This window comes from Dermochelys coriacea, chromosome 25, assembly GCF_009764565.3.
Source record: "Dermochelys coriacea isolate rDerCor1 chromosome 25, rDerCor1.pri.v4, whole genome shotgun sequence".
Classification (NCBI taxonomy): domain Eukaryota; kingdom Metazoa; phylum Chordata; order Testudines; family Dermochelyidae; genus Dermochelys; species Dermochelys coriacea.
In genome coordinates this window covers 1,521,919-1,549,055 of record NC_050092.1, presented here as the reverse complement: position 1 = coordinate 1,549,055, position 27,137 = coordinate 1,521,919, and the positions used below count along the sequence as shown (strand labels likewise).

Here is a 27,137-nt window from a genome sequence, read left to right as displayed (position 1 = left end):
GGCTACTCTTTAATAGGGTGAGGAGACTCCTCGGGTGTTGATGGATGAGACGCCTAATGAGACCTCTTGCATAAAAGTGCTCCGGTAGACTTGGTCTCTGTAAGAAGACCAAGGGTTCATGTAAGGGAAAGGTGCTGGATCCCATGGGTGGTCTTTCTAGGGCAGCCAGCTCAAGCATCAGTTGGGGACTCTTCCTCAGGGAAGACCTCAAAGGGTGGAGAGTGGTGGATGGTAGAGCACTAACTAGTGCCACTAGACACAGGAGGAGCCCCTATTGGGACTCATATCAGTACTGGATCTTGAGCAGAATATAACCATCATGATGGTACTTGTAGGCAGTTCTTTAGTTGAGGCTGAAGCAGTACTAGGGAACATGCTGGGAGAGGCTGGGAAACCAGTACCAGTGGGAAATTCCTCCTGGTACCCCCTAGCAGAAAGGGACTCTGGTTCCTCCATAACATGAATGTCCTTGTGAGAGAAAAACCTGGAAGGTACTAATGAGCCCATGGAATGAGATGCACTGTCCTAGGGATGGGGGTTCCATGACTACCGCTCCCAAGAGAAGGAGGCGGGTGGTGGTGGTCGGAGACTCTCCTCAGGGGGACTGAGTCATCTATATGCCGCCCCGACCGGGAAAACCGAGAAACCTGCTGCTTGCCAGGAGCTAGGATTCACGATGTGACGGAGAGACTGCCAAGATTCATCAAGCCCTCGGATCACTACCCCTTCCTGCTTCTCCACGTGGGCACCAATGATACCCCCAAGAATGACCTTGAGCGGATCACTGCAGACTACGTGGCTCTTGGAAAAAGGATAAAGGAGTTTGAGGTGCAAGTGGTGTTCTCGTCCATCCTCCCTGTGGAAAGAAAAGGCATGGGTAGAGACTGTTGAATTGTGGAAGTCAACAAATGGCTATGCAAGTGGTGTCTGAGAGAAGGCTTTGGATTCTTTGACCATGGGATGGTGTTCCAAGAAGGAGGAGTGCTAGGCAGAGACAGGCTCCACCTAACGAAGAGAGGGAAGAGCATCTTCGCAAGCAGGCTGGCTAATCTAGCGAGGAGGGCTTTAAACAAGGTTCACTGGGGGAAAGAGACCAAAGCCCTGAGGTAAGTGGGGACGTGGGATACCGGAAGGAAGCACAACAGGAGTGAGAGAAAGGGGAGGGCTCCTGCCTCACACTGAGAAAGAGGGACGATCAGCGAGTTACCTCAAGTGCCTATACACAAATGCAAGAAGCCTGGGAAACAAGCAGGGAGAACTAGAAGTTCTGGCACAGTCAAGGAATTATGAGGTGATTGGAATAACTCCTGGGACTGATAACTGGTGGGATAACTCACATGACTGGAGTACTGTCATGGATGGATATAAACTGTTCAGGAAGGACAGGAAGGGCAAAAAAGATGGCAGAGTTGCACTGTATGTAAGAGAGCAGTATGACTGCTCAGAGCTCCAGTATGAAACTGCAGAAAAACCTGAGTCTCTCTGGATTAAGTTTAGAAGTGTGAGCAACAAGGGTGATGTCATGGTGGGAGTCTGCTATAGACCACTGGACCAGGGGGATGAGGTGGACGAGGCTGTCTTCTGGCAACTAACGGAAGTTACTAGATCGCAGACCTTGGTTCTCATGGGAGAAGTGAGCTGTAGCTCACGAAAGCTTACTCTCAAATAAATTTGTTCATCTCTAAGGTGCCACAAGTACTCCTTTTCTTTTTTCAATCACCCTGATATCTGCGGGGAGAGCAATACAGCGGTGCAGACACAATCCAGGAAGCTTTTGGAAAGTGTAGGGGACAATTCCCTGGTGCAAGTGCTGCAGGAACCAACTAGGGGCAGAGCTCTTCTTGACCTGCTGCTCACAAACTGGGAAGAATTAGTAGTGGAAGCAAAAGTGGATGAGAACCTGGGAGACAGTGACCACGAGATGGTCGAGTTCAGGATCCTAACACAAGGAAGAGAGGAGAGCAGAATACAGACCCTGGACTTCAGAAAAGCAGACTTTGACTCCCTCAGGGAGCTCATGGGCAAGATCCCTTGGGAGAACAACATGAGGGGGAAAGGAGTCCAGGAAAGCTGGCTGTATTTTAAAGAATTCTTATTGAGGTTACAGGGACAAACCATCCCGATGTGTCGAAAGAATAGTAAATATGGCAAGCGACCAGCTTGGCTTAACAATGAAATCCTTGCTGATCTTAAAAACACAAAAAAGAAGCTTACAAGAAGTGGAAGATTGGACAAATGACCAGGGAAGAGTAAAAATATTGCTCGGGCATGCAGGAGTGAAATCAGGAAAGCCAAATCATACCTGGAGTTGCAACTAGCAAGAGATGTTAAGAGTAACAAGAAGGGTTTCTTCAGGTATGTTAGCAACAATAAGAAAGTCAAGGAAAGTGTGGGCCCCTTACTGAATGAGGGAGGCAACCTAGTGACAGAGGATGTGGAAAAAGCGAATGCTTTTTTTGCCTCTGTCTTCATGAACAAGGTCAGCTCCCAGACTACTGCACTGGGCAGCACAGCATGGGGAGGAGGTGACCAGCCCTCTGTGGAGAAAGAAGCGGTTTGGGATTATTTAGAAAAGCTGGATAAGCACAAGTCCATGGGGCCGGATGCGCTGCATCCGAGAGTGCTAAAAAAGTTGGCAGATGTGATTGCAGAGCCATTGGCCATTATCTTTGAAAATTCATGGTGATCGGGGGAGGTCCTGGAAAAAGGACTAATGTAGTGCCCATCTTTTAAAAAGGGAAGGAGGAGGATTCGGGCAACTACAGGCCAGTCAGCCTCACCTCAGTTCCTCATGGAATCAAATCACGGAGCAGGTCCTTAAGGAATCAATTCTGAAGCACTCAGAGGAGAGAAAAGTGATCAGAGACAGTCAGCATGGCTTCACCAAGGGCAAGTCATGCCTGACTAATCTAATTGCCTTCTATGACAAGTTAACTGGCTTTGTGGATGAGGGGAAAAGCAGTGGACGTGGTGTTCCTTGACTTTAGCAAAGCTTTTGATATGGTCTCCCACGGTATTCTTGCCAGCAAGTTAAAGAAGTATGGGCTGGATGAATGGACGATAAGGTGGATAGAAAGCTGGCTAGACTGTCAGGCTCAACAGGTAGTGATCAATGGCTCCATGTCTAGTTGGCAGCTGGGTGCCCCAAGGGTCGGTCCTGGGGCCGGTTTTGTTCAATATCTTCATTAATGATCTGGAGGATGGTGTGGATTGCACCCTCAGCAAGTTTGCAGATGACACTAAACTGGGAGGAGAAGTAGATACGCTGGAGGGTACGGATAGGATACAGAGGGACCTAGACAAATGAGACGACTGGGCCAAAAGAAATCTGATGAGATTCAACAAGGACAAGTCCTATGGCATTTAGGACGGAAGAATCCCATACACCACTACAGACTAGGGACCAAATGGCGAGGCAGCAGTTCTGCAGAAAAGGACCTAGGGGTTACAGTAGACAAGAAGCTGGATATGAGTCAACAGTGTGCCCTTGTTGCCAAGGCCAATGGCATTTTGGGATGTACAAGTAGGGGCACTGCCAGCAGACTGAGGTACGTGATCATTCCCCTCTCTTCGACATTGGTGAGGCCTTATCTGGAGTACTGTATCCAGTTTGGGCCCCACACTACAAGAAGGATGTGGAAAAACTGGAAAACGTCCAGCGGAGGGCAACAAAAATGATTAAGGGACTGGAACATGACTTATGAGGAGAAACTGAGGGAACTAGGATTGTTTACTCTGCGGAAGAGAAGAATGAGGAGGAATTTGATAGCTGTTTTCAACTACCTGAAAGGGGGTTCCAAAGAGAACGGATGTAAACTGTTCTCAGTGGTGGCAGATGACAGAACAAGGAGTAATGGTCTCAAGTTGCAGTGGGGAAGCTTTAGGTTGGATATTAGGAAAAACTTCTTCACTAGGAGGGTGGTGAAACACTAGAATGCCTTACCTAGGGAGGTGGTAGAATCTCCTTCCTTTGAAGTTTTTAAGGTCAGGCTTGACAAAATCCTGGCTGGGATGATTTAGTTGGGGATTGGTCCTGCTTTGAGCAGGGGATTGGACTAGATGACCTCCTGAGGTCCCTTCCAACCCTGATATTCTATCAATGTTCCTCTGGATTAAATCTGGCCACGGCTACCGGAGGAGGTCCCAGTCATTTTTGGAGAGATCCAGGTGCTGGTGGATGGTACCAGATAAGAAATTCTTTAAAGAGGCCTTAATCTTTAAAAAGTCTAGTTTTGGTACTGATGGGTCCAAAGCTTGGGGCTCCTGAACAGCCAACTTCTTGGTACTCAGATTCTCTGTATCTGGTTTCTTGGCTTGCACCTAAGTAGTCTTTTACATCCGTGCTGACACCTTGATACCATGTTCAGTGAGAACCGTGGTGGTACCTGTGGAGGAATGTGGGGTCTCCCTGCTTCCAGATCTAAGTGGAGACTCCTCTCTCCGTTTAGACTCTGTCAGGAGAGTGGGGTCTCTTATGTTTGGTTGCTTTCAGGAAGACCAAAGTTGCCCCTTGATTTCTGTAGGTTGAAGCCGGAACTGATGAAGTCTCTGGAGACCTTTACATAGCTCAGTCTGATTTACTTGCAGGTGGGGCATGGCAACTCAGATCCTGCGGGTCCAAGGGAATGCTCTATGAGGAGCGGTTTCAGGTGGTTTTCCCTCCATTTTTGAGATCTGCTCTTAAAGATTCAGCAGATCTTACACTTGGACAGGATGCGAGGACAGCAGAGGCAGCTGGAGTGCCCATTGCTGAGGGGAAAACGACCAGTGGCAAGTCTAGCAGGGCTTGAATCATGGGATCTTGGCCATACTGCTAGGAAAGATAAGCAAAAAGGCCTGAGAGAGAAACAGAAGAGGGGGAAAGCAGGAACGGAGAACCCCCCTTTCAAAGCACAACCTGCTATAAAAATAAACTAAACAACCAAAAAACCTAATTATAAAACAGAGTAAAAGGTGCAGAAGAATAACTGCATCAGCTAGATACTGGACGTTACAGAACTTTTCAAGCTGCAGGTCATTGAGAAGGAACTGGAGTGGCACAGGTCCGTTCCTCTATATTGCGCTCTCAGAGCACAGGGTGCTGTATGGCACAGGCACAGACCCGAGGGTACTACGAGCAGAAAAATCTCAGAGTGCATGGGCATGTACACATCCTCAAGGGGAGCACACATAGGGGCGATAACTTGGAAGATATGGAACGTTAGGTGGTTTAACTTGACATTTCCTTACTTTTGTGAGTTTATGTCAGGTATGCAGTGCGTTGCTTCACAACAAAGTGTTTTCTGTATTATTTATATAAATCCTTTCAACCTCATCCCAGCCTCTCTTTGGTTTATTCTGAATCCTCACTTTTTACATGATACCTACATTTTTATTGCAAAGTTCTTCAGGACAGGGATCTATTTTATTTTGCAAGGGGTGCCCAATGTATGAGATAATATTAACTACTCCTGGGGGAATACTGCACCACTGCGCATAATTCACAGGAAAAGGTACAAAAAAGGGCAACAAAAATTAGGGGTATGAAACAGCTTCCATATGAGGAGAGATTAAAAAGACGGACTGTTCAGATTGGGAAAGAGAAAACTAAGCGGTGGGGGGAACATGATATTGATCTTTAATATCATGAATGGGCGGAGAAAGTGACTACGGAAGTAGAAAAGGAGGACTTATGGCACCTTAGAGACTAAAATTTATTTGAGCATAAGCTTTCGTGAGCTAGAGCTCACTTCATTGGATGGATTCGGTCTGATGAAGTGAGCTGTAGCTCACGAAAGCTTATGCTCAAATAAATTTGTTAGTCTCTAAGGTGCCACAAGTACTCCTTTTCTTTTTGCGAATACAGACCAACATGGCTGCTACTCTGAAACCTGACTACGGAAGTGTTATTTACCCCTTCCTGTAACCAGGATCCACCCAATGAAATTAATAGGCAGCTGATTTAAAACATAAGGAAGTACTTTGGCATGCAACCCACAGTCAGCCTATGGAATTCATTGCCAGGGGATGCTGTGAAGGTGAAACTATAACTGGCTTCGAAAAAAGAATTAGTTCATCAGCCATGATCGTCCGGGATGCAACCCTATGCTCTGGGTGTTCTCAGCTTGTGACTGCCAGAAGCTGGATGTGGACAACAGGGTATGGATCAGTTGATAATTGCCCTGTCCTGTTCATTCCCTCTGAAGAACCTGGCACTGGCCACTGTCAGAAGACAGGAAATTTGTCTAGATGGACCACAGGTCTGACACAGTATGGCCGTTTTTATGTTATTTTAAAAGATGGTGGGGGGCTGGAATGGATTCTCCAACACAGAGTCAGTGCCTTCCTGTTCCTCCGCTGCAAGAGGTATTAATTTCTCTGCATTAGTGACTATACAGAAATCACCCTCCCAGTGCTTTCAAATTACTCAGCATGGTGCTTTTCATAGAATATCGGGTTGGAAGGGACCTCAGGAGGTCACCTAGTCCAACCCCCTGCTCAAAGCAGGACCAATCCCCAATTTTTTGCCCCCGATCCCTAAATGGCCCCCTCAAGGATTGAACTCAAAACCCTGGGTTTAGCAGGCCAGTGCTCAAACCACTGAGCTACCCCTCCCCTGCACAGGAATGGAAGCGACACCAGCTGAGAGACTCTATGGGTAGCTCTAGGGGTCTTCATGCTGAGACTAATGTAGCAAGTGCTGACGTCTACTTCTGAACTGCATGTACTCTCCTCAGGTCAAACACCACCCTTACTTTACCAAGAGGTGAAAGAGCTCTATGCAAGGGCCTCTGCCTACAGCTACCACCCAGGCAATCTCGGCACCACACAGGGTAGGCAATGCCTCTTGGAAGCAACGCCTCATCAGATGAGCCAGAATTCATCACCAACATCTTGCAGTCTATTTTGAGACAGAACTAAGGTTGAAGTAGAGGTAACAGCTGGCAGGATCAAAAGGCACTTGCTATAAGAAGCTTTGTGTCTGGCTGGCTCCAACAAGGAGTTTGGGGTAAGGTTCTGGTAGGGCTAAGGTGTGACAACTGCTGGGGCACAACTGACCAACAAGGTGAGGGTGTCTCACACTAGCCTTTATTAGCTCAGCGAGCCAAAAATAAATTTGGGATAGGGTATTTCTGCCTTGCCCATGTGGGGAGCACAAGACCCAAGGGTGAGAATCCCTGGTATCTTGAACAGAAGCTACTTACTTGCTTTCCAACAATATAAACTGCAATAGAATCACATGCATCTTCACCTTTCCCATTAAATGAGGGATACATAGTGGCAAGGGTCCTTCACTCAAAAAAGAATTAACAGCTGGAGCTCTACTGTCTGCCACTCCCACTGAGCAGGGACGATGTCCATCACCCGCTGCTCTTAATACTCTATAGCTATGGGAATTGTTGCTGAGTTATGCATTGCAGAAGAATTGCTCCATGAATCTATTACATCATATACCTTAAAAGAACAAGAACTACAGACAAATATTTCTTTTCCCAAACATCCTGGTGGCTGCCAGAATGAGGATGCTGCTGAACCCATTTCACTAAATAGCCCATAATGGGTGGCAAGACTGTTGCAGCCCTTTTAGAAGGTGGAATTCTGATGCAAATATCTATTAATCCCAGTTCCTGGAATCTTCTGGATAAAAAGCAAATTAAGCCATCTTTAGCAACAGTCCCACAAACTGGGGAAAGACTGGCTTTTCCCTAGTATACTCTTTGTCCTTCTCGGTTAGGGGCCTAAGAAGAATCACCATTCTCTTCCTTGCCTAACACCCCCAACCCAATAACTCCTGATCCAAAGCAGGAATTGGACATCAGATGCTCAAGCAGGCATTAGATCTAGTTACATCAAATCCACCATTACAGATAGTGACACTGGTAACTGTCAGGACTGGTGCAACGTATAGTGAGGGTGCTGAAGTCCAGATCAAAGGCTCCTACATCAAAGACGACAGCAGCACAATAGCACTCAAGGCTACAACCTGCCCAGATGACAAATTGATGCTTTGAGGCATTGAGGGGGTGCAAAAACCCATGACAAAATTGAAGACATACTGATGAGATCAGATCGGACAATATCTCCTGCTGTTGCCTTTGAGAAGCCCCACATTGAGGTAACATCAAACATTCAAAGCAGGGTAATTGGAGGACTCAATAGAGGAATACAGAAGTGCTGAGGATAGCATTAGCCATGGATAAAGAGATGACTGATGCCCGCTTGGTGTAGACTCAGGCATTTAGTAGATGATGCCATAACTGAAGTCCATTTTCCTAAGTCACCTGTGTGGCTGGTGGAGGCACCAAGGGTCAACATGATTCAGGGACATCAACGGATGGGGTCATACGAGAGCAGTTGTCATGAATACAAACTCTCAGTGTCTTGGCTAAAACCTTAACTCTACCTGGTTGGGACTTGAAACTCTTGAGGCTCATTTGGGCCAGCCACAAGTCAACCTTAGTTAAGCTAATGCAGGCAGCCAGAATGCTCATTCTGGGATTCTTCGAGCACATGGTGAACCCCAGTCAGTTATGTTCTGTGCCATGGCAGATGAGGTCAGTCAGGGTCACCATTACCTTCATGGTACTTCTGGAAGTTGTTGGGTTGTCTTCCTTGATCCATTCCTGCGGTAAGAAAGGATTAAAAAATTAAGAAGGTCTAGGCAGCATTGGTAAAAATAGAAAGGGTCAAAGATGGGGAGATGTCCAAAAGAGCCGAAAATAATTACGTTGAAGGCTGCCAACTCCCTGAGCAAACAACAGCATTTTCCTTTATGGGGCAAGGATATGGACGAAAGGGAAGACCCAAGAAAATAATGACACTTTCCAGTGAGTCCTTTTAAAACAAACTCACAGAAAGGTTATTTTTCTGCACCAATTAGTAGTTATTTTAGAGAAAATGTGGGGAGAGGAGGGATTTTAAATACTAATTTTTTATCCCACTGCCAATTCTCATTTGACATGCTCATTAACCAACTGTGCTATGGTATGAGAATGATCGACTACAATAGCTGAACCTACAGAAATAAAATAGGATTTTTTTAAGGGTATACAATATATCTGCAGTAGCCTAGACTGAGCCTCCTGAGAGATACCACACAGAACAAACAGTCTGGGAGAAAAAGTGATGGGGTGAGGAGGGATCACACACTTTCCAATTCAGGGCACCTGCAGACCAGAACTATCTCTGACATTAGTTAGAGTAGCCCAAACAGGCTGCTCTAATTTACAGCAGTTTTCTCCGGGCTGACCTGCAGCCCACGATCTCTGGAGTAGTGAGTGTTACAAGCACATGCTTTCTTTCTGTGGCTCCTGACATCACCCCTATACCAGGGCCTCAGAAGGGGGACAGCCTTGGGCTTCTTTTATTTGCGCTATACTGTTCCTGTGCCAATAGATTTCTCTGCTGCATTCCTGCAGCCCCTTCATGGCCTTTATATGATGCCCAAGGAGCATTCAGATGCTGTAACAGTGGCCACAACTTATTCCAATATGTTTTAAAGGAGAATCAGTTGCAATCAATGAAGTTTAAAAAAAATTAAACATTAACAGATAGCTACATAAATAGCAACAGATTGAGGAATGCCCCAAATCCTATTTTTTTTATTAGTCAATAACGTTTTCTACAAATTCTAGTTTAGGGTGAAGAAGCACATTCTCCTTATTAAAGTGCTCCAGCTAGAGCTCCTGTAGAAATCCAAAATCTTATCTCAGATTTTATTTTTTTGCCTGCATAGTATATTGTTCTGAATTTACCATTTTAACTGAAACAATCTAATTTTAACTCAAATGTGTCAAGTTTAGTTTGAAGAGAGTTTTTATTGTAAAGAAAATCTTCTCCAATGAGCTATTAGTAGAGGAGTGTGGTGAAGAAATGGAATCAGATTTCTGTTATGCTAATTTAACAGCTTCTAAACTAGGCACAGGAAAAAGATAATTGTAGTGGGAAGTGAAGAGAAAGAACATATCTACTCCTCAAATTAACAACTCACTTGTATTTACAGTAAGAAAATATGAAAAAAAAAGTTATCCTACAACACAACACTTGTTCCCTTTCTGCCCGATTTTGAAAGCAAAATAATAAAAGGCGAAGGTGTTTAAAAGAAAAGAGGTACTTCCTTAAAGTCAAGAAACTGGAGAGGGGAGAAAAATCTCTTAAAATAGAAGGAACTTCTCTAAGGCAAACCTTACTGCATGGGATTCCAAGTCAATACTCAGAAAAAAAAAAAAAGACAACAGGAGACTTGAGAAAACAAATATTTACCTCCCTTAAAACAAAAAATATTTATATATCTATACACATACATGCGAGCAGGGTGACAAGAGCAATCAGGTGGACAGGACCAGATGGAAATGGTCCTCAGCTAGTTTCTGAAGTAGCATTGGGTAGGAAATTAGTGGAGCTTCTATTGCTGTTCTCTTAGGGTCCTCTGGGCTAGAATCTAATGGAAGATGACCCCAGCTGATTCTCTGCAGTAGCTCAGATGGCATAGGCTCTGAAGAACCTAGAAAGGAGAAGCATGGCAAGTCTCTCCCTCTTCTGGGAACCCTGTATCAAGAGAAACTCCATTTTGGAGTTAGCCTCCTATCTAGCCTAGAAGTTGGCAGCGTACTGTTGGACTCAAAGAAGAGACATTTGTGTGAGGAGGGGTATATTGAGCTTAACTGTTTTGTGTTAGCAACTAAAGTGCAAGTAAGGCAAGTCATCAGCTTTCTGTCCTCCATGAATTTTTCCATTAAAAAAGGGCAGAAAACTCAGAATCAACCTGAGGAAGTGGAGTTTACTGAAACACATTGAACTAAGCTTGTAAAATGAACTGAGGAGGTAAAGAGAAGAAGCTTTGCTTAGGTTCTATGCAGGTAAGAGCTCAAGGAAGATCTAAACCCCATTTAAATATACTAAGCCCAATAAATGAGATTTAGATTGGTTTCCAGAGTTGTTTTTGTATAAACTTAAAGTTGTATTCAGTATCTTGTTACTCTTTGGTTGTCAGTAGTAAATGCTTTCACAAGCATAGTATGAAAAAGTTAATTTCAGCATGATCTACAGTTTGCCACACTAATCTGAACACCATGATAGGCAGGAACATCTGTGAAATCCATCTTCCAAACGGATCCAAATTATCAAAAGCAACATGCCTGATTCTGTGTGTCCCTGTATGTTGTATAGTCATTAATACAAAGTATAAAACAGTAAGATTCTGATGCAGTGTTTTACACCCACTTTGCACTGAGATAAATGATTACACAAGTTGCAGGCCAATGGAGATTCAGAGTCTGTCAAATGCACAGGTCTCAGAAGAAAACATTATGTCTCAGAAAATCAAAAAGAATGATTTCTCTGTCTCAAAAGCAACGTGAACATAAGATGTATGCCAAACTTCACCAGATGCTGACTTCAAAGGGCACGGCTTTCTGGCAGTGAAGTAATTATATTTACACACACATATACACACATTAAAAAAAATGGACTGTTCCAGTTGAACACACAGTATGTTCAGAGAAATAAATGAAAGCAGGGTGATGTGACTTAACTGAAAAGAACACACACTGGTCTACTCAGTGAACCAAAACTTTCAGGGAAGACGGTATTAAGTGACCCCTTTGGAAAGAAAGGCCAGGAGTGTGTAAACCTAGATGTTACCACTGCCTCAAAGAAAAGGCAACATTTAGAAGTGAGGCAGGGAAAGGGATCAATTGAAGTTCACTTCACCTTCCCATCTGATTTGAAGACTGGGTGGAAGGTTCTCATTTTCAGGTTGAAAGCTCCTCAAATTTTCAAACTTAGATTTGCAATTCAGACTATGATCTGGTTAAAATAAAAATCTTTCAGCCAAGGTAACTGCCATCATTTTGTAGAAAAAACAACAACATTTTACCTGAAAAGTAAAAAGTAAACCAGGTGTCTTATTTTAATTCCCACTCTGTTGATAACGTTACAAGTACTCAAAACCAAAACTGTAGTAACCCTGATTATCTCATTTCATGAATGAACATAATTCAAATGCTTCTGAAAAATGTTATTCCAATAAATTAAATTAATGTACAGTGTATAACAATCCAATTCCTGTGGAGAAAACAGGTAAGTATTTGAACAATTCAGTAAAAATTACGTAAAAGCCTTAATTGTGATTTTATATTTGAAAATACATTAGTTTTCATTCCAGTTCTCTTACTAACATAAAGACGACATTTTGAACAAGGGTTTAATAAAAACAGTAATGAACATGTGGTAAAAAAACAAAAAATCCTGTTACAGATTATTTACTTAGTATTTTTAAAAATTCTGAAAATGGAGTAAAACGTTTTTGTGTTTTGTTTTTATTAATTTTGAGAATACCATTTAGAAAAAAGAATGCTGGTAACTCCACCCACAGGGTTCTATAAAATTGATTCTTCTTTCATAGGTCCTTTAAAGATTCAATGTTCTTAATATCAAAACTCAGTTGTTTTGTTGTTTAAAAAACATTGCTAAGAACTTCCAAGAATATGAATCAAAATGCAAACAGAAGTTGGACTTTGCACATTTCTGCAACTACTACTAAAATAATTACATAAACGCTCTCAAAATAACACAATGGGATTCAACTTCATTTTAGACATTTGGAAAGCAGTGTCATACTTTATTTTAAATAAACCCATGTAAAAACAAAGTTAAAATGAAAAATGGTACCTGAAAAATAAATTATTTGATATAAAACAAATCAATAACTTAAAAACATACTAATATACAAAATGATTAACGATATAGTGTACAGTATGGGAAACAATTGATAAAGCCTTCTGTCCCACAAACAGATTACTTTATAAACAAAAGGTTACATAAGTTAAGGGAAATGAAATCAGTAAATAGACTAGAAGTACAATATTATTCAAACTTACTGGTCAAATAAAGGTTTATCCCAACTTATGATGCTTCAAATGTCTCAAGTCATTTTCTTCTTAATGACCAAGTGAAAAAGTTTAGCTATATCACTGAAAGGTTGTTTAAAAATGTTTAAAAATAAACAATAGTTAATATTAGAATGAAGTTTCTAAAATGTGAACATAGTAACAATATTTCAAGATTTCAGGTGGCTGTTCCACTATTACTGAATTTCCATCAACAAAAGAATTTAGTGTTGAAAATTCCACTCAACAGAAAAATATTTCTAGTTAAAATTGTCCTTGTAAATTGTTTACCAAGTGTGATATACAACAGAGAATTGCAGCAAGATTGAACAAAGCAACAATAAGTTTTAAAGGCAAAGCCACTCACTGGATGCTTTGTGTTCTGTTTTAGAGATCATAAAAGCTTTAACATCAATTGTGTTTTTATCATGCAGAGGGAAAAATATACACCTAACTTTTTATTAAATATATTTTACTACATATGAATGCTACAAAAAAGCATACAGAAAAAATAATGCTGTACCTGATTAGAACTAAGACAAGAAATTTAGAGAGAAGTTAAACTTCAATTTTCAGTTCTATTGGTTATACCTTGGACACACTAAGTTGTGCATTACACAAGTACCTCAACTTAAAAATGGAAGTGGGGTCATTGTGTTTTCTTTGAAATCCATGTATTTTCATAATGTAGCAGAAACCCAGTAACATACTATAGATCACAATGCTTAGCCTTTTGATCAATATATTCCTCTATCAATCCTACAGTGCTGGGATTTCCCAGCATTAACAGGAAGTGCAAACATAATGTACAGGAACCTGCCTTCAACACAGCAGAAGACTCTTCTGCCAACAAATATAGAGATTAAAGAAAATGTGGTACACACTAAATGACAAATTCGGTCCTTGACTAAATGAATGCAACTCCACTGACTTAAAAGGAGATGTGCCTGTTCATAGTAGGCGTGAATTTGGTCCCTTCTCCCTAAAACTAATTGTTAGGAGCCCAAAAAAAAATTGAAATGGTGCAATAAGGTGCTTGTTCAACAACAATACAAACTTTCCATTTTGGAAGTCAAAATTCGGTAACCTTATATCAGAGGTAGTATGATGACAGAAAGTCCTATATGGAAGGTGCTCTGTGTTTTACTTTTGAGAATTACAGAAAACCATGACATCCTCACCAATATTTCATTAAAAAGTTGTGCATTTTTAAAAAAAGTTTCCACAAATTAACATTTTACAGGTAATTATTAGATGTCCTAATTCCAATAAGCAAATTTTTGTTAGAACTAATCAAGTACATTTGGGGACATCCTTATAAAATTAATTAGAAGTACATACTATGTAGTTATAAACTGTACATATTTAACTTTAATCGCTCCAGTTTAGCATATACTGAAGCTGAGATCCTTTTCTGAAATTGTTGAAGAACCTCCATTTTATTGCCTAACCAGAACATTAAACATAAAATTACGTAACTGCTTATAAGGAGGTTGGGAAATATTCACACTTGAAATTTAGCATTCACAAAGACTGGATTTCATTTTTAGGAAAAAGTGACTGACATTTTAGTTGAGGCTTAATTCAATTGCTGAAAGCTGTCTCTATAGTAATAGCTATAGAATTATACTATAAAACTTCGAATTGCTTTGTAAAAGTAACATTGCTACAACTTTGCATGCTCCTATAAAAACAATGTTAAAAATAGCTGATTTACAAACCTTTAGGAGTAAAAGGTATTCAAACCCATTTGGTCACCTGCAATAAAGTAAATGACCATATACTGACCACCTACAATTAACTGCAGTGAGAAATTCATATCCTATTCCAAGGACTTGAATACCTCAATATTTTCAGTGCATTTTCTGATACTATCATGATGCAGATGTGCTGAAAAAAAAAAACCCAAAAACCACCAAGGGGAAAGAAAAAAGTTTATACATACACCACTGAGGGGATATTGCCCTGGAGAGTGATGCCTCCTACTCTTCCCCTTCCATCCCCAGCACGATCTTGAAATCCTTCACAGTCCCAAACCAAAAGAATTGAAGAGGAGGAGCTGCCATAAGCTCAGGGGCAGGAGGCATCATGACTGTTTTGGCTCAGTATCACCCCCCTCCATACCTCATAGTAGAGTGGGGGCACAGGATCATAAGATGAACCAAAATCTTATAATGCAACAGCTTCAAGAATAAAGATACCCTCCTGCTTACTTCCGTGCATGGGAATAGTTTGCAAATAGGAGAATCAAGGGGTCAATATATTTGGAACAGACTAAAAACCACTACGAGAAGTTGCTTTACTTCATCTCAGTTCATAGCTTTCATGATTCTCGGTATTATTTTGTTGCTGCCAGCTCATGTGAAAGAGTTGTATTTATCTTTGTATATTGTACAAAAGCACATAGCAGCATTATAATTTTATGTATTTATTTTTTGCTTTTAAAGTGAAATTCCCCGTGCTACTGACCAACACAAGCCTATAGTGAAGGCTAAAGTGGCACACGGGCCTTGTTGTTAACCCTTCTACACAAGGGTGAATGCCATCCATAATGGGATCTTGTGAAGCAAACAAAAAGTGAATTGTTGGAGGGTTTAAGAAATTTACTTATATTATATTAATATAAGTAAGACGGACTGGGAAAAGCCAGTTTCTGAATACTTTTTCAATTCATTTGAATTCTTTTGAAAACACTGAATTTTACCAGATTAGCTATTAAGAGATTTTTAAAAAAGTATTTTAAAGCCCAGAACATTTTAATGGAGTTTTAGAAGTCATTCCCTGGTTATAATTAGGATAGTTTTGCCTTACCTATAAAATTGTCTCATCTTGGAGTGAAACTCCACCAGTCATGCAAGAACTGTCAGGTAGCCATGCCCATATCAAATTCTGGAATAAGTCCTATGCAGACAATGTGTTTAGTATCCAAACTCAGGCCCTATAAGAGCCTGATTGGAGCAACAGCCCCAAGAAATGCTTGGAAAGATGAACGAATACAAAGAACAGGTAAACAGAAGTAATGACGCCAGACTGGAAAAGGTTTCCATCCAACTGAAATTCCAGGATGAAGGACAGAGTGACATGAAGAGAAATGTACACATCTATGGAAGAGCATTAATGCAAACAGCAAGATCAGTCATCCAACTCTGAGGGTAGGTCTTCCATGTCCTCTGTACGATTTCTACACGAGTACGAGTACCCAAGGTTCTGAAGGATCATCCTTGTCAGTCTCCAAACAGTCAAAAGAGTGTTACAGGAGCAAAGGCAAACTATGTGCTTGATCAACAGGAAAAGGAATCCACCTTCCAAAACCCAGGAACCTCTGTGTCTGGGGAAGAATGGAGGTAGCTGAATATTGTTAAATGAAGCAAACAGATCCACTTGTGGGGAGACCTACATAAAAAAGGTCTGTAGTATCACTGATTTGTTCTATTGATGTTCTCACTTGTCAGTCCCTTTGAGTATGCAGGTTGCCTTGAACATAGGTGGATATGAATTTAAAATGGGCTCATTTTTGGAGATTATATAAACTGCAAAGATTCTGTTTTCACATTCAATCAAAATGGCTGGTGAGTAGAGGTAATGAAGAAAACCCTGTGCCCTCCAGACCTATTGTCCTTCATTCCATGAAATTTAGATTCTTAGCTTCTTTGAACCAGAACCCTTGACAGTCTGTGACCCAAGTGCACACTCCACCCTTTGAAACCTTGTAATTCTAGTGACAGAATTATCCCGGAAACAGATTACTCTAATAGCAAATTGCCCTTTAATAGGGATTTCTTATGCAACACCACTGGAGTGATGTCTGGATCTGGAGAGAAAGTAAATTAAGGATCCCAGGGAGTCTTTCCAACCATCTCAGTCAGAATGAAGGCCAGAAGAATTCTTATATGTAGTGCTACTCATTGTAGTTTTCCTGCTATAGAGACTCATCAGGATAAATTGGTTCAGCAGGCATGACCTGACAGTTTCCTTTATCTTACTTGTCTTCTGTGTCTGATGAGAAATGTATTATGCCTCTGGTGTGAAAACAGGCCCCTACATTAACAAAGTTTTGAGAAGGAACAGGGAAGTTCTTGAAGCCAGAATCACGGAAAACCAACAAAAGCAAATGGAAACATAGACGTGCCATCTGAAAGGTATCTGCATTACTTGGTCATCCAAATAATGAAATCTGTGGATGCCCTCTGTCTTAGGGATGGGTATGATGGTTATGATTTTTGTATACTCCCTGAGGGATAAGAGGCCAAAAAGTACAGCTGCAATGCTGGAAGTGGTTGGTCCAGGTAGAAATGGAAGCGTGTGGTATGCTGGATGACTGGGCACATCAAGGCAAGCACAATTCTAAACCACCAAGCAGAAGAAATCATTGATTTATCATATTAGAATGGACAGTGTAAAGAATGCAGGATTCAGGATGGAAACAGAGGGACTGAGAGAAAACAGATCTGATATGGGTCAGAACTAGCCATCCGGTTAGTTATCAAAAAGTAATGTGAACACATGCCACAATTTCTCTCCACCTGGGAAGTCAGATTGGAGTCAGTCAATAGGGACAGTGACAAAAAAGGACTTTGAGAACAGTCTCTCACCAGATATAAAGCAGCCCCTAGACCTGGAGGACTGAAAGGGAGATTTGTAGCTTTAGCCATCTCGCATTATCCCCGGAAGAATTAAATGAATGTACCTCTTCCTGATTTGCTCCTGCCTAGGCGAATGTAGTTTGCTCAGGTGACTGGCCTCATTGACAGATTAAGGGTTCCCCCCAAAATTGCTAAAGGAAACTTGGACCAGATGGGTTCTAGAAACAGAGTCTGCATCCCCAAGTGTAAAACCAGGATGTTGTGTCTCAGTCTTACTGAGCAGAGATGTATGGGAAGGAAAAAATAAAAAAAAAAATAAAATCGGTAATGTTGCATGAAGCAGCCAACAAAGGAGAGCGATGTTAGATGACAGAGCAAAGAGTTGCCATTACTTCGTTTTAAGAGCAAGATTCGGCAAGCTCACAACAGCGAAGCTTTTGATGTGGCTGCATGGGCCAGAGCAGTTTTAATGATTTAATACCACAAAGGCATCAATCTCATTTTAAAGACTGATCTACCATGCCCTTTACAGCAGCAGCCCTGCTCCCACCAAGATGTTTCTTAATGAACCATGAGATGAAAGGAACTATAAGGAAGGTTCTTGGATCTTTAAAAAAAAAAAAATGCACTCTCGTGAAGGAGTCTAGGGCTGGTAAAAAAAAAAAAAAAAAAGTTGATGGGACACGGTGAGAGGACTTTAAACAATAAGAACCTCAGATCTAACACGGAGATATGCGTAAAGTAACCCTGATACAGCTGCTGAAGCCCCCAAAACTAGTATTTCACCACAGGATACAGGAAAAGAAGGACTCATTGGAAGGAAACATGAGTGATGGAGAGGAAACACTGGAAATAGCAGCCTGCCCAAGGAGGAGCTCATAGAGGGCCCACTGTCTACCTTTTATCTGGTAGCAGCTGCTGGTTTTGGAGGACATTATCCTACAACTGTCTGATGCTGACTCTGCTTCTCAAAGGTTTGGGGCATGGAGTAAATGGGAATGGCAAAAATGAAAAGATAGCACACATTAGGCAGCAGAAAGCACTTTAATATACTGCACTAGAGCTAAGGCAGCTCACTCAACATTGCTAGAGCTCTGGGAAAAGAACTCTGCTCTTGCTGGGCTCTCCTGAAGCCAGCAGAGAGAGGCTGTGTACAATCACAAATAGCCAGTCATTAGGGCAGTAAATGACTGGCTGCTGACAGCAAAAAGTGCAAGCTGCAGATTAAAGGAAAGGCCAACAGCTGATTGAAGAATGAGTAAAGAACCAAACAATGAAGTATAGGAAAGGAGAGCACAGAATTCCAGCGCCAGTACAGGACTGAGGGCCCTGATGCTGAAAAAAGAGAAATCATAATTGTGATGCAAGATTGGCTCTTTAAGATCCTATGTTTGGGCACCATACAAACAAACAATTCTGCATGGGACTGCCTCCAGAATCCGAAGTGACTACTCATTAGCTCTTTGGGATTGGCACAGGTTCACTCAAAAAGATAATTGCTGACAAGTTGTCCCAATTTCTGCATTTCCTCTGAACTCTGGTGACAGAACACAGATAATATTCTTGCAATAGTTTGTCAGGTGAAGTCCCTACTCATGTTCACTATCTATGTACCTACATACCTTACATAGCACATTTTTAATAAAAGAAATATTGTTCAGTCTGTCTACAAAGCAACATGTGTGTGTTCAACTCTGTCTGGCACATACTTTCTATGAGACATTTATTGTAATGCTTTTGTTTTCACACAAATATTTTTTCCTACTGATCTGTCAAAAGGACAGATTAATGGATTTTAATTTTGATGAAGACCTTTAGTACTTTAAAGCAATACTCTTAATATTGGACACTGTGCAATACTTGGCAAAAAAAATAATATAAAATAAAAAACAAAACAAAATTCGAGCAAAACAAAATCAAATTTAATGATCTTAAATGCAAAAGTAAAAACAAACAAAAAACACAAAAAAGCAAAAGAAAATTAACAAACAGAACAACTCAAAGTTTCAAGGCAGTCTGCAGAAAACTTGGGGGATTAATCTTTAAATCTACAAATCAGTTTTTTGTTAATATCTAACTTGCAAGAAGTAAGTACTTTTCTGCTGAGTGTTCAATAAGTAAAGCTAGTTGTCAAAACAAAATCCTATTAAAATAGAAAAATCTAGCACTCGTTAGAAGGGATGCGAGAAATACAATGCTCAAATGTTTATAAATGTTTTTACAAAATGGAACTACCCATAGGAATTCAAACTATAATGATCTTTGAAACTGAATAATTATCTTGCTGCATTACAATGTACCAGTAAGTAGTGCATCATGCATTAAATATTTGGACAGAAGAAATTCAGTTTGATAAAGTAAAAAAAAAAAAAACATTCACACTGCTTTTGGAGTTTCGTTTTGACTCTGAAATCTTCCGAGTTTCTCTGAAACTCTTTGGTCCATTCTTATGAAAAACTGGGCTTAAAATTTTTTGTAAAACCTTTTGATTTGACAACTTGGCCACTGTTCAGTGCGCAACTTACCTCATCAATGGTGTTAAAAGTTATGCTGGCATGCTACTACTTACAAGACCTGCATGTTATGAAGTCTAATCCTCAACTAGATGTAGCAATGAAAATCACTTTAAAAAGCAATGTACTGCCAACATCAGTATTTTTCAACTTTTTTACCAGGCTATTAGGGACTGAGGGGAGGACCATACTAACAGCGTCCACTTGATGGTTTAAAATTTAAAAAAAAAAAAAAAGTTCCAGTTTTTGCAGACAACGTTCAATCGAACAAATGTTAGTCTCATAAGTGAAAGCATGCTCCAATTTTACCACCATCCAGAGGATCTAGTTAATGCAATCTACTTAAGATTTTATGGATTTTTTTAATATATATTTTTAATGAAATAACTTAAGGAACTTAAAATTGGTCTAACATTGTGGGATTTCAAACATTTGAACATGTCAGTTGCATCCCAGAGTATAAAAACCTTTTTCACTTCTCATTTAGACTAAGACAAACACTTGTGAAAATTGGCGCAAAATGAGTTTTACACTAACAAAAATGTTTTAACTTCTGTCACTCAATTATCTATTCCATACAAAAAAGCACGAGCAAGTTATTTGTGGGACTTGTTGGTTTTGAAGGAAACCTGTAAGATTTTGTCCCCCAGGCGGTAGCCATTAAGACTTGCTATGGCCATTGCAGCTTCTTCATAGTTTGTCATGGTCACAAAACCAAAACCTTTGCACTTGTTGGTGTTGAAATCTCGAATAACTTTCACATTGGTAACCGCACCAAAGGGGCCAAACATCTGCCAGAGGATTCCCTCATCAGCATCTTGACCAAGGTTGTAGATGAAGATACACCAGCCAGAAGATGCGTTTCCTGGAACATTTACACCAGAAAGCCCACTCATGTGATCTACACCCATAGGAGAGAACCTAGCAAATAAAAAGCACAATATTTCATGTAAAAGTTCAATACAACCAAGCAAATTAACTTGAAAGGGAAGCAACTGAATATTTTCTATATAAGCATCAGAACTTCTAGTCAGAGTAAAATGTTTCACCTTCCCCATTTATCATAGGACAATCAAACTGGCAGCTGATAGAGAGAAGAGTTAAATTCAGCAATGTGTCTACATTAATGGCTAAACACATAAGAACAGATAGGCAATGAAAGAGTTGCCTGGTGATGTGACAATCAAACAGCATATACAAGGCTGGTTTGGATACTCACACACACTGTTAGGGATGACTTAGGGCAGCAATATGGAACTACTCAGTGCTTAAAAATAGGCCAAGAATCCCTCCCATACACCCCAACCAGCCTTAAATCAACTTATCTTTGTCTACAATGGGCTTGTGCCCAGTTCCCTCCTGGAGCTGATCCTGCCTTTACAGCAGTGTCTCGGGGCCCCGCCAGCCAAAGGGTTTCTGTGGCAGCAGACACAGCTTGACCCCTTCTCCACCATAAAGCAGCAGCAAAACACTCCTGCTCCCAACTGGCTGCTAAACTGAAGACAGGCAGACACCTCGTAGTCCCTACCACAGTAGGCAAGGAACAACTAGAGTTATCCTAGAAAGTGCACATTAGCTGGAATAACGCACAATTCCTAGGTACACCGTTAATGTCACTTCCAGTGTATTCTGATTTAATTTTGGTAACACATTTGCATAACTGATTATGTTTTAATTCCAGTAACTAATCATTTATAATTTATTAAATAGCCACTTCTGTTTTTAAATATTGATTGTAAAGTTTCTTCTGCCAAATATAGATTATCCATGAATGTATAATTTAAAAATAGTACTTTTTAAAATGTAAATCCAATAGAGTTGAGTCTACTTTCATTTACACCCATTTTACACGGGTAAAACTCCAGTGACTTCACAGGAGTGAACTCCTGATTTACACACACGAGAAGAGAACCAGACCCAATATGCCTGTCCCTCCTCACCCCCAATATACATTTCTCCCCTTCTTTCTCTCCCCCAGAATCCAATCTTGACTCCTCCTGCACAATGAGCCAGAGGCGTCTCAGAATTTCTGAACCTTTACTCTTTTCTGTTTTGCTTTTTTCTTATTTTTTTCTTTCCCTCCCCAACCAACGTCCCACACCCTTAGCTATTTCATCCCCCACTTCTATTCTGCTAACCTAGGAAATTAAATCAATAAAATTATTTTAATGAAGCATTGGGGTTGCACAGTTAAGCACTCAAAATCAGCAAGTGTGAAAGTTAAGGCCGAAGGCACAATTTTAACTGTGATCCCATGCACTTATATATTTAACAATCTAAATTTGTGGTTCTATGTGACTCCAGAACTACTGTGTAGTATTATGCTATAGCTGAGAAAGTTGTTAGCCTACTAAAAGCAGGCTGAAGCATGCAAGGCTTCTGTACATTGGTAGGCCACACATTAAGTGCCCAAAATGAACTTTCTGATATACAAAAATTGCACTTCTTGTACAATTCTTTACTGAGTAGATCCAAGTGATCTGATGACTAACTTCTTATATCCCATGAAGCAGTTCTCATTTAAAAAAAATATATTTTGTTTTCTTGTATTTTGTGTGTGTTACGTTTCTGGTTCTTCGAATGAAAACCTTGAGCTTGCATTTGTTTATCCAAGTCTTACTTGGAAGGAGAGGCCTATTTTCCTATAAATCATTCTTTGAAGATATAAAATCTTGGGTTCCTGCAGTCAGTGCTTTATTGCACCCCTTGCTGTCAAACCCAGATGCCTCCAACCCTCACCCAGCATTCTAAACCGTTGTCTATGGTCATGGCAACAAGTGAAAATAATCTAAAGAGGAGAAAAACCAACTTCCTGTAGTGAACAGGGTGGATAGGCTAACGTGTATATACGCAATAATACCCAGCTCAGATTCCTCACTCTTGAGACTAAAAAGCTACAGGGATGTTACTAAAGAAAACTACCAAGAGAACTGCAACAAGCATTTTCTGTAAACAAACATGGACAACATGTTTAAAATTAAGAAAAAGCAGAGTGGGATAAGATACACCCAAAACCACAAGAGAGTATAAACAAACACATTGCCAAACAAAGGCTATGCAGTGTTGTTGTAGCCATGCTGGTCCCAGGATATTATAGAAACAGCGAAGGGGAGGGAATATCTTTTATTGGTGCAACTTCTGCTGGTGAGAGAGAAGCTTTCGAGCATACAGTGACCTGTGAAGCTCACAGCTTTAATATTCTGTGGTCAAGACTTCCACCAATGTACAAACAAGTATTTGTTTTTAATCAGCGTTAAATTTGCTGGCTTTTAATTTTCCAGGTTGCTCACTTGTTGTAGTATTATGAGGCAGGATAAATATTAAAGCTTCACTTACCTTCTCTATACCATTCACTATTTTACATACCTCTGTCATGTCCTCTCAGTCTCATTTCTAAACTAGAGAACTAATCTTTTCAACACCAACATCCTTTCATACTTGTAAACATTTTACTTGTCCTTCCCTTGATCCTCCTATTCTAGTTGCATCTTTTTTGGGATGACATGACCAGAACTGTATATAGCATTCAATGTGAGAGTGTTCCCTCAATTTACATAATGATGATACGATGGTTTCAAAATCACTCTATTCTTTTATCATAATTTAACAACTAGTTTGTTTTGACCTCATCTGCACACTGAGCAGAGGTTTTTATTGAGGTGTCTCCAATGATGTCCACATCTTTTCTCCTGAGTGGTTACAATTAGATTCTAGCCATAGGTAGGGAGGACAGTCCATCCTTTACCAGATAGGTGTTGACAACACCTTCATGTTGCAGGCTTTCCAGCCTGAAACAGTGAACGATGGGTCAGAGAGCAGTACCAAGTGAAATAAGAGCATTCAGTAACAATGTGCTATTGCTCTGCCTAGACCAGCAGTTCCCAAACTATGGGGCGGGCCTCCCAAGGGAGGCACAAGCTGTGTGTTTTTTCTGATTTTTGTAGAGCTCTCGGTCAGCCCCAGGGTGGCTGAGGTTTGTGCAGAAGGGCTGTACACTCCTGGGAGGTGGGGATAAATGGGACAGCAAAGGGGCTAATGGGGCTCTCCTTTCCCCCGCCCCCCTTGGTTCCTCACCAGGAAGTAGCCCAGGCTATGGCTCTCTCCTCCCGCTCCAAAACCCTCACCTGGAGGTGGTGGGGCTCCGGCTGTCAGCAGGGTGGCAGCAGCAGCCGCACAGAAGTAAGGGTGACAATGGGGCACTAAGTCCGCTGTGAAAATGATATTGACGAATATCACTTTTCACATTGCCAGCCTTACTTCTGTGCTCATGCTGGTGTGGCGCTGCCTTCAGAGCTAGGTGCCTGGCCAGCAGCTGCTGCTCTTTGCTCTGCCTTCAGAGCTGGGTTGCGGTATTTGTACTTGTAGGGGAGGGGAGGGGCCTAAAAAGATTACAGACAAAGAAGGGGAGGGGAGCTGATCAAATAAGTTTGAGAACCATTGGCCTAGATAGACCAAGTTCTGCTGAAGTGAAGCTCTTCTCTGTGGGCTCTCCATTCCATGCAAGATGCATCCACAGTAAACAAACAAACAATTACTAACCTCGCATAACTGTTGTTCTTTGAGAGGTGTTGCTCATGTTCATTCCAATGTAGGTGTGCACTCGCCCCAAGCACTGCTGCCAGAAAGTTTTTCCCTCGGTGATATCCGTTGGGTCAACTCTATTGCCTCCTCATAGCACCAGTATATAGGGCCCCACCACCCCTTTAGTTCCTTCTTGCTGGCCAACTCCAGAGGGGTGGGGTGATTTTGGAATGGACATAAGAAAAACAGTTGTTCTTAGATGTTTCTCTTGAGTGCTTGCTGACATTCATTCCAATGTAGGTGACTCCCAAGCAGTTGTGCAGGTGGAGGGATCAGAGTTTGTTGGCACGCTGATTGTAGCACCGCTCAGCCAAAGCCTGCACCATCTCTAGGTTGCTAGATGATGATGTAGTGTGATGCAAACGCATGGACTGACTACCGCATCGCTGCTCTACAGATAATTGGAACCTGCGTCAAACACAGTCGATGATGTCCGAGTTCTTGAAGAATGGGCTGTCAACTGAGGAGTTGGGACCTTCACCAGGTCATAGCATGTGCGGATACAGGAAGTGATCCACGATGGTATTCTCTGGGCCAAGACCGGATGGCCTTTCATTCTGTCTGCAATGGCTACAAACAGCTGTGTGGACTTCCTAAAGGGTTTAGTCCTTTCTATGAAAAAGTCTTGTGCACATCTCACATCCAGTGAGTGGAGTTTCTGTTCATCCCTGTTTGCATGTGGGTTAAGATAAAAGACTGGCAGAAAGACATCCTGTTTAACTAAGAAATTATGAGACAACCTTTTGCAGAAAGGACGGGGTATGGCCACAATTGTACCTTGTCCTTGAAGACCATGTAGGGTGGCTCAGAGGTAAGAGCTTGGATCTCTGAAACCCTTTTGGTAGAAGTAATGGAGACTAGGAAGGCCACCTTTCAAGACAGATAAAGCAGAGAACACACTGCCAGCGGTTCAAATGGGGGTCCTGTTAGCCTTGCTAGCACCAAATTGAGGTCCCAAGGAGGTAGTGGCTGACATATCTGTAGGTATAGCCATTCCAGCCACTTAAGGAAATGGCCACAGACTGAGTTTGAGAAGACCGACTGCTGTTCACCCATGGACGAAGGCTGAGATTGCAGCTAGATGGACCCATATGGATGACACCATTAGGCCATGCTGCTTTAGATGGAGTAGATGTTCCAGAATGAAGGGCGGTGATGACTTGGTAGGTGAAACACCCTTTTGTGCTGACCAGATAGAGAAATCTCTTCCACTTTGCCAGGTAAGTGGCTCTATTAGATGATTTTCTACTCTCTAAAAGCTCCTAGCAAACAGGCCCGGAGGAAGCCAGTTCTGCTGAGTTCAGCCATGGAGCTTCCATGTCGTGAGGTGAAGAGAACTGAGGTTCAGATACATAGATGTCCATGATCTTGAGAAACCAAATCTGGAAAACAGTGACAAGCTGATTGGTGTATCCACCAAGAAATCTAGGAGTGCACTGAGCTAGTGTTGGTGCAGCTAGGCTAACAGGATCAGACGTGTCTTGTCGCTTCTGGCCTTTAACAGGACCCGGTGTATGAGAGGGATGGAAGGGAATGCGTGAAAGAGCTAATCCAAGGGATGAGAAAGGCATCTGCGAGAAAGCCTGGGCTTAGGCCTAGGAAGGAGCAGAACTGAAGACACTTTCTGTTGTACTTAGTTGTGTACAGGTCTAACTGGGGAGTTTCCCACGTCTGGAAAACAGCATTCATGACGTCTGGGAGAATTGACCACTCGTGATGGCTGGAAAAGGATCTGCTCAGATGATCCGCTAACTCATTCTGCGACCGTGGGAGGTATGAGGCTTCGAGGTGGATCGAATAGGCTATACAGAATTCGAACAGATGAACAGCCTCCTGGTATAAGGGAGAAGAGTGCACTCCACCCTGCTTGTTTATATAAAATGTTGCTGTTGTGTTGTCTTTGAGGAACACCACGCAGTTGCCCTACACGTGGGGCTGGAAAGCCTGGCAGGCGAGGCACGCCACCCCCAGTTCCCTCATATTGATGAGCAACGAGAGTTCTTCTGGTGACCAGAGGCCTTGAGTTCTGAGTGTTCCCAAGTGAGCCCCACATCCCATTGCGAACATCTTTGTGATGAGACACACTGACAGTGGGGATCTCGAGAATTGAATTCCCGCACATACCATCCCTGGTCCAGTCAGCAAATGAGGGAGGAAATCACCAACGGGGAAGCGAGAACATCTTGTCCAGATGGTGTCGACCTGGTATGTATGCAGATGCTAGCCAAGATTGGAGAGGTCCGAGTCGCAGTCTTGCATGTTGTACTACATAGGTGCATGATGCCTTATGCCCCAAGAGCTTTAAGCAGTTTCTTACAGTGGTGATGGAGTGACCTCTCAGACTCTCTCTGAGTGTCCCTATAGCTCTGAACCAGTTTTCCTGGAGAAAAGCTCTGGCCTGGATCAAATCGAAGACCACCCCTATGAAGTCTGTCCTTGGAACCAGAGAAAAGGCAGATTTTTGCATTTGTAATCAGTCCCAGGTCCTGGAAAGTTGACATTACATTTGACTGCACCTGGTCCTTGGTCTGACCTCTGATCAGCCAGTCATCTAGGCAAGGAAAGACCTGAACGCCTTGTCTCCTCAGAAA

The 27,137-nt window shown here is 41.8% G+C and overlaps 1 protein-coding gene across 1 annotated transcript in view; it reads right to left on the bottom strand.

The window, feature by feature from the left end:
* Positions 1-19,352: 19,352 nt before the first annotated feature.
* ELAVL1 (ELAV like RNA binding protein 1) overlaps positions 19,353-27,137 on the bottom strand; it is a 71,436-nt gene continuing 63,651 nt past the window's right edge. Inside the window, exon 6 of the mRNA XM_038383837.2 lies at positions 19,353-20,886. Coding sequence (XP_038239765.1) covers positions 20,562-20,886 — 325 coding nt within the window. The 3' untranslated portion in view covers positions 19,353-20,561. The remainder of the gene's footprint in view (positions 20,887-27,137) is intronic.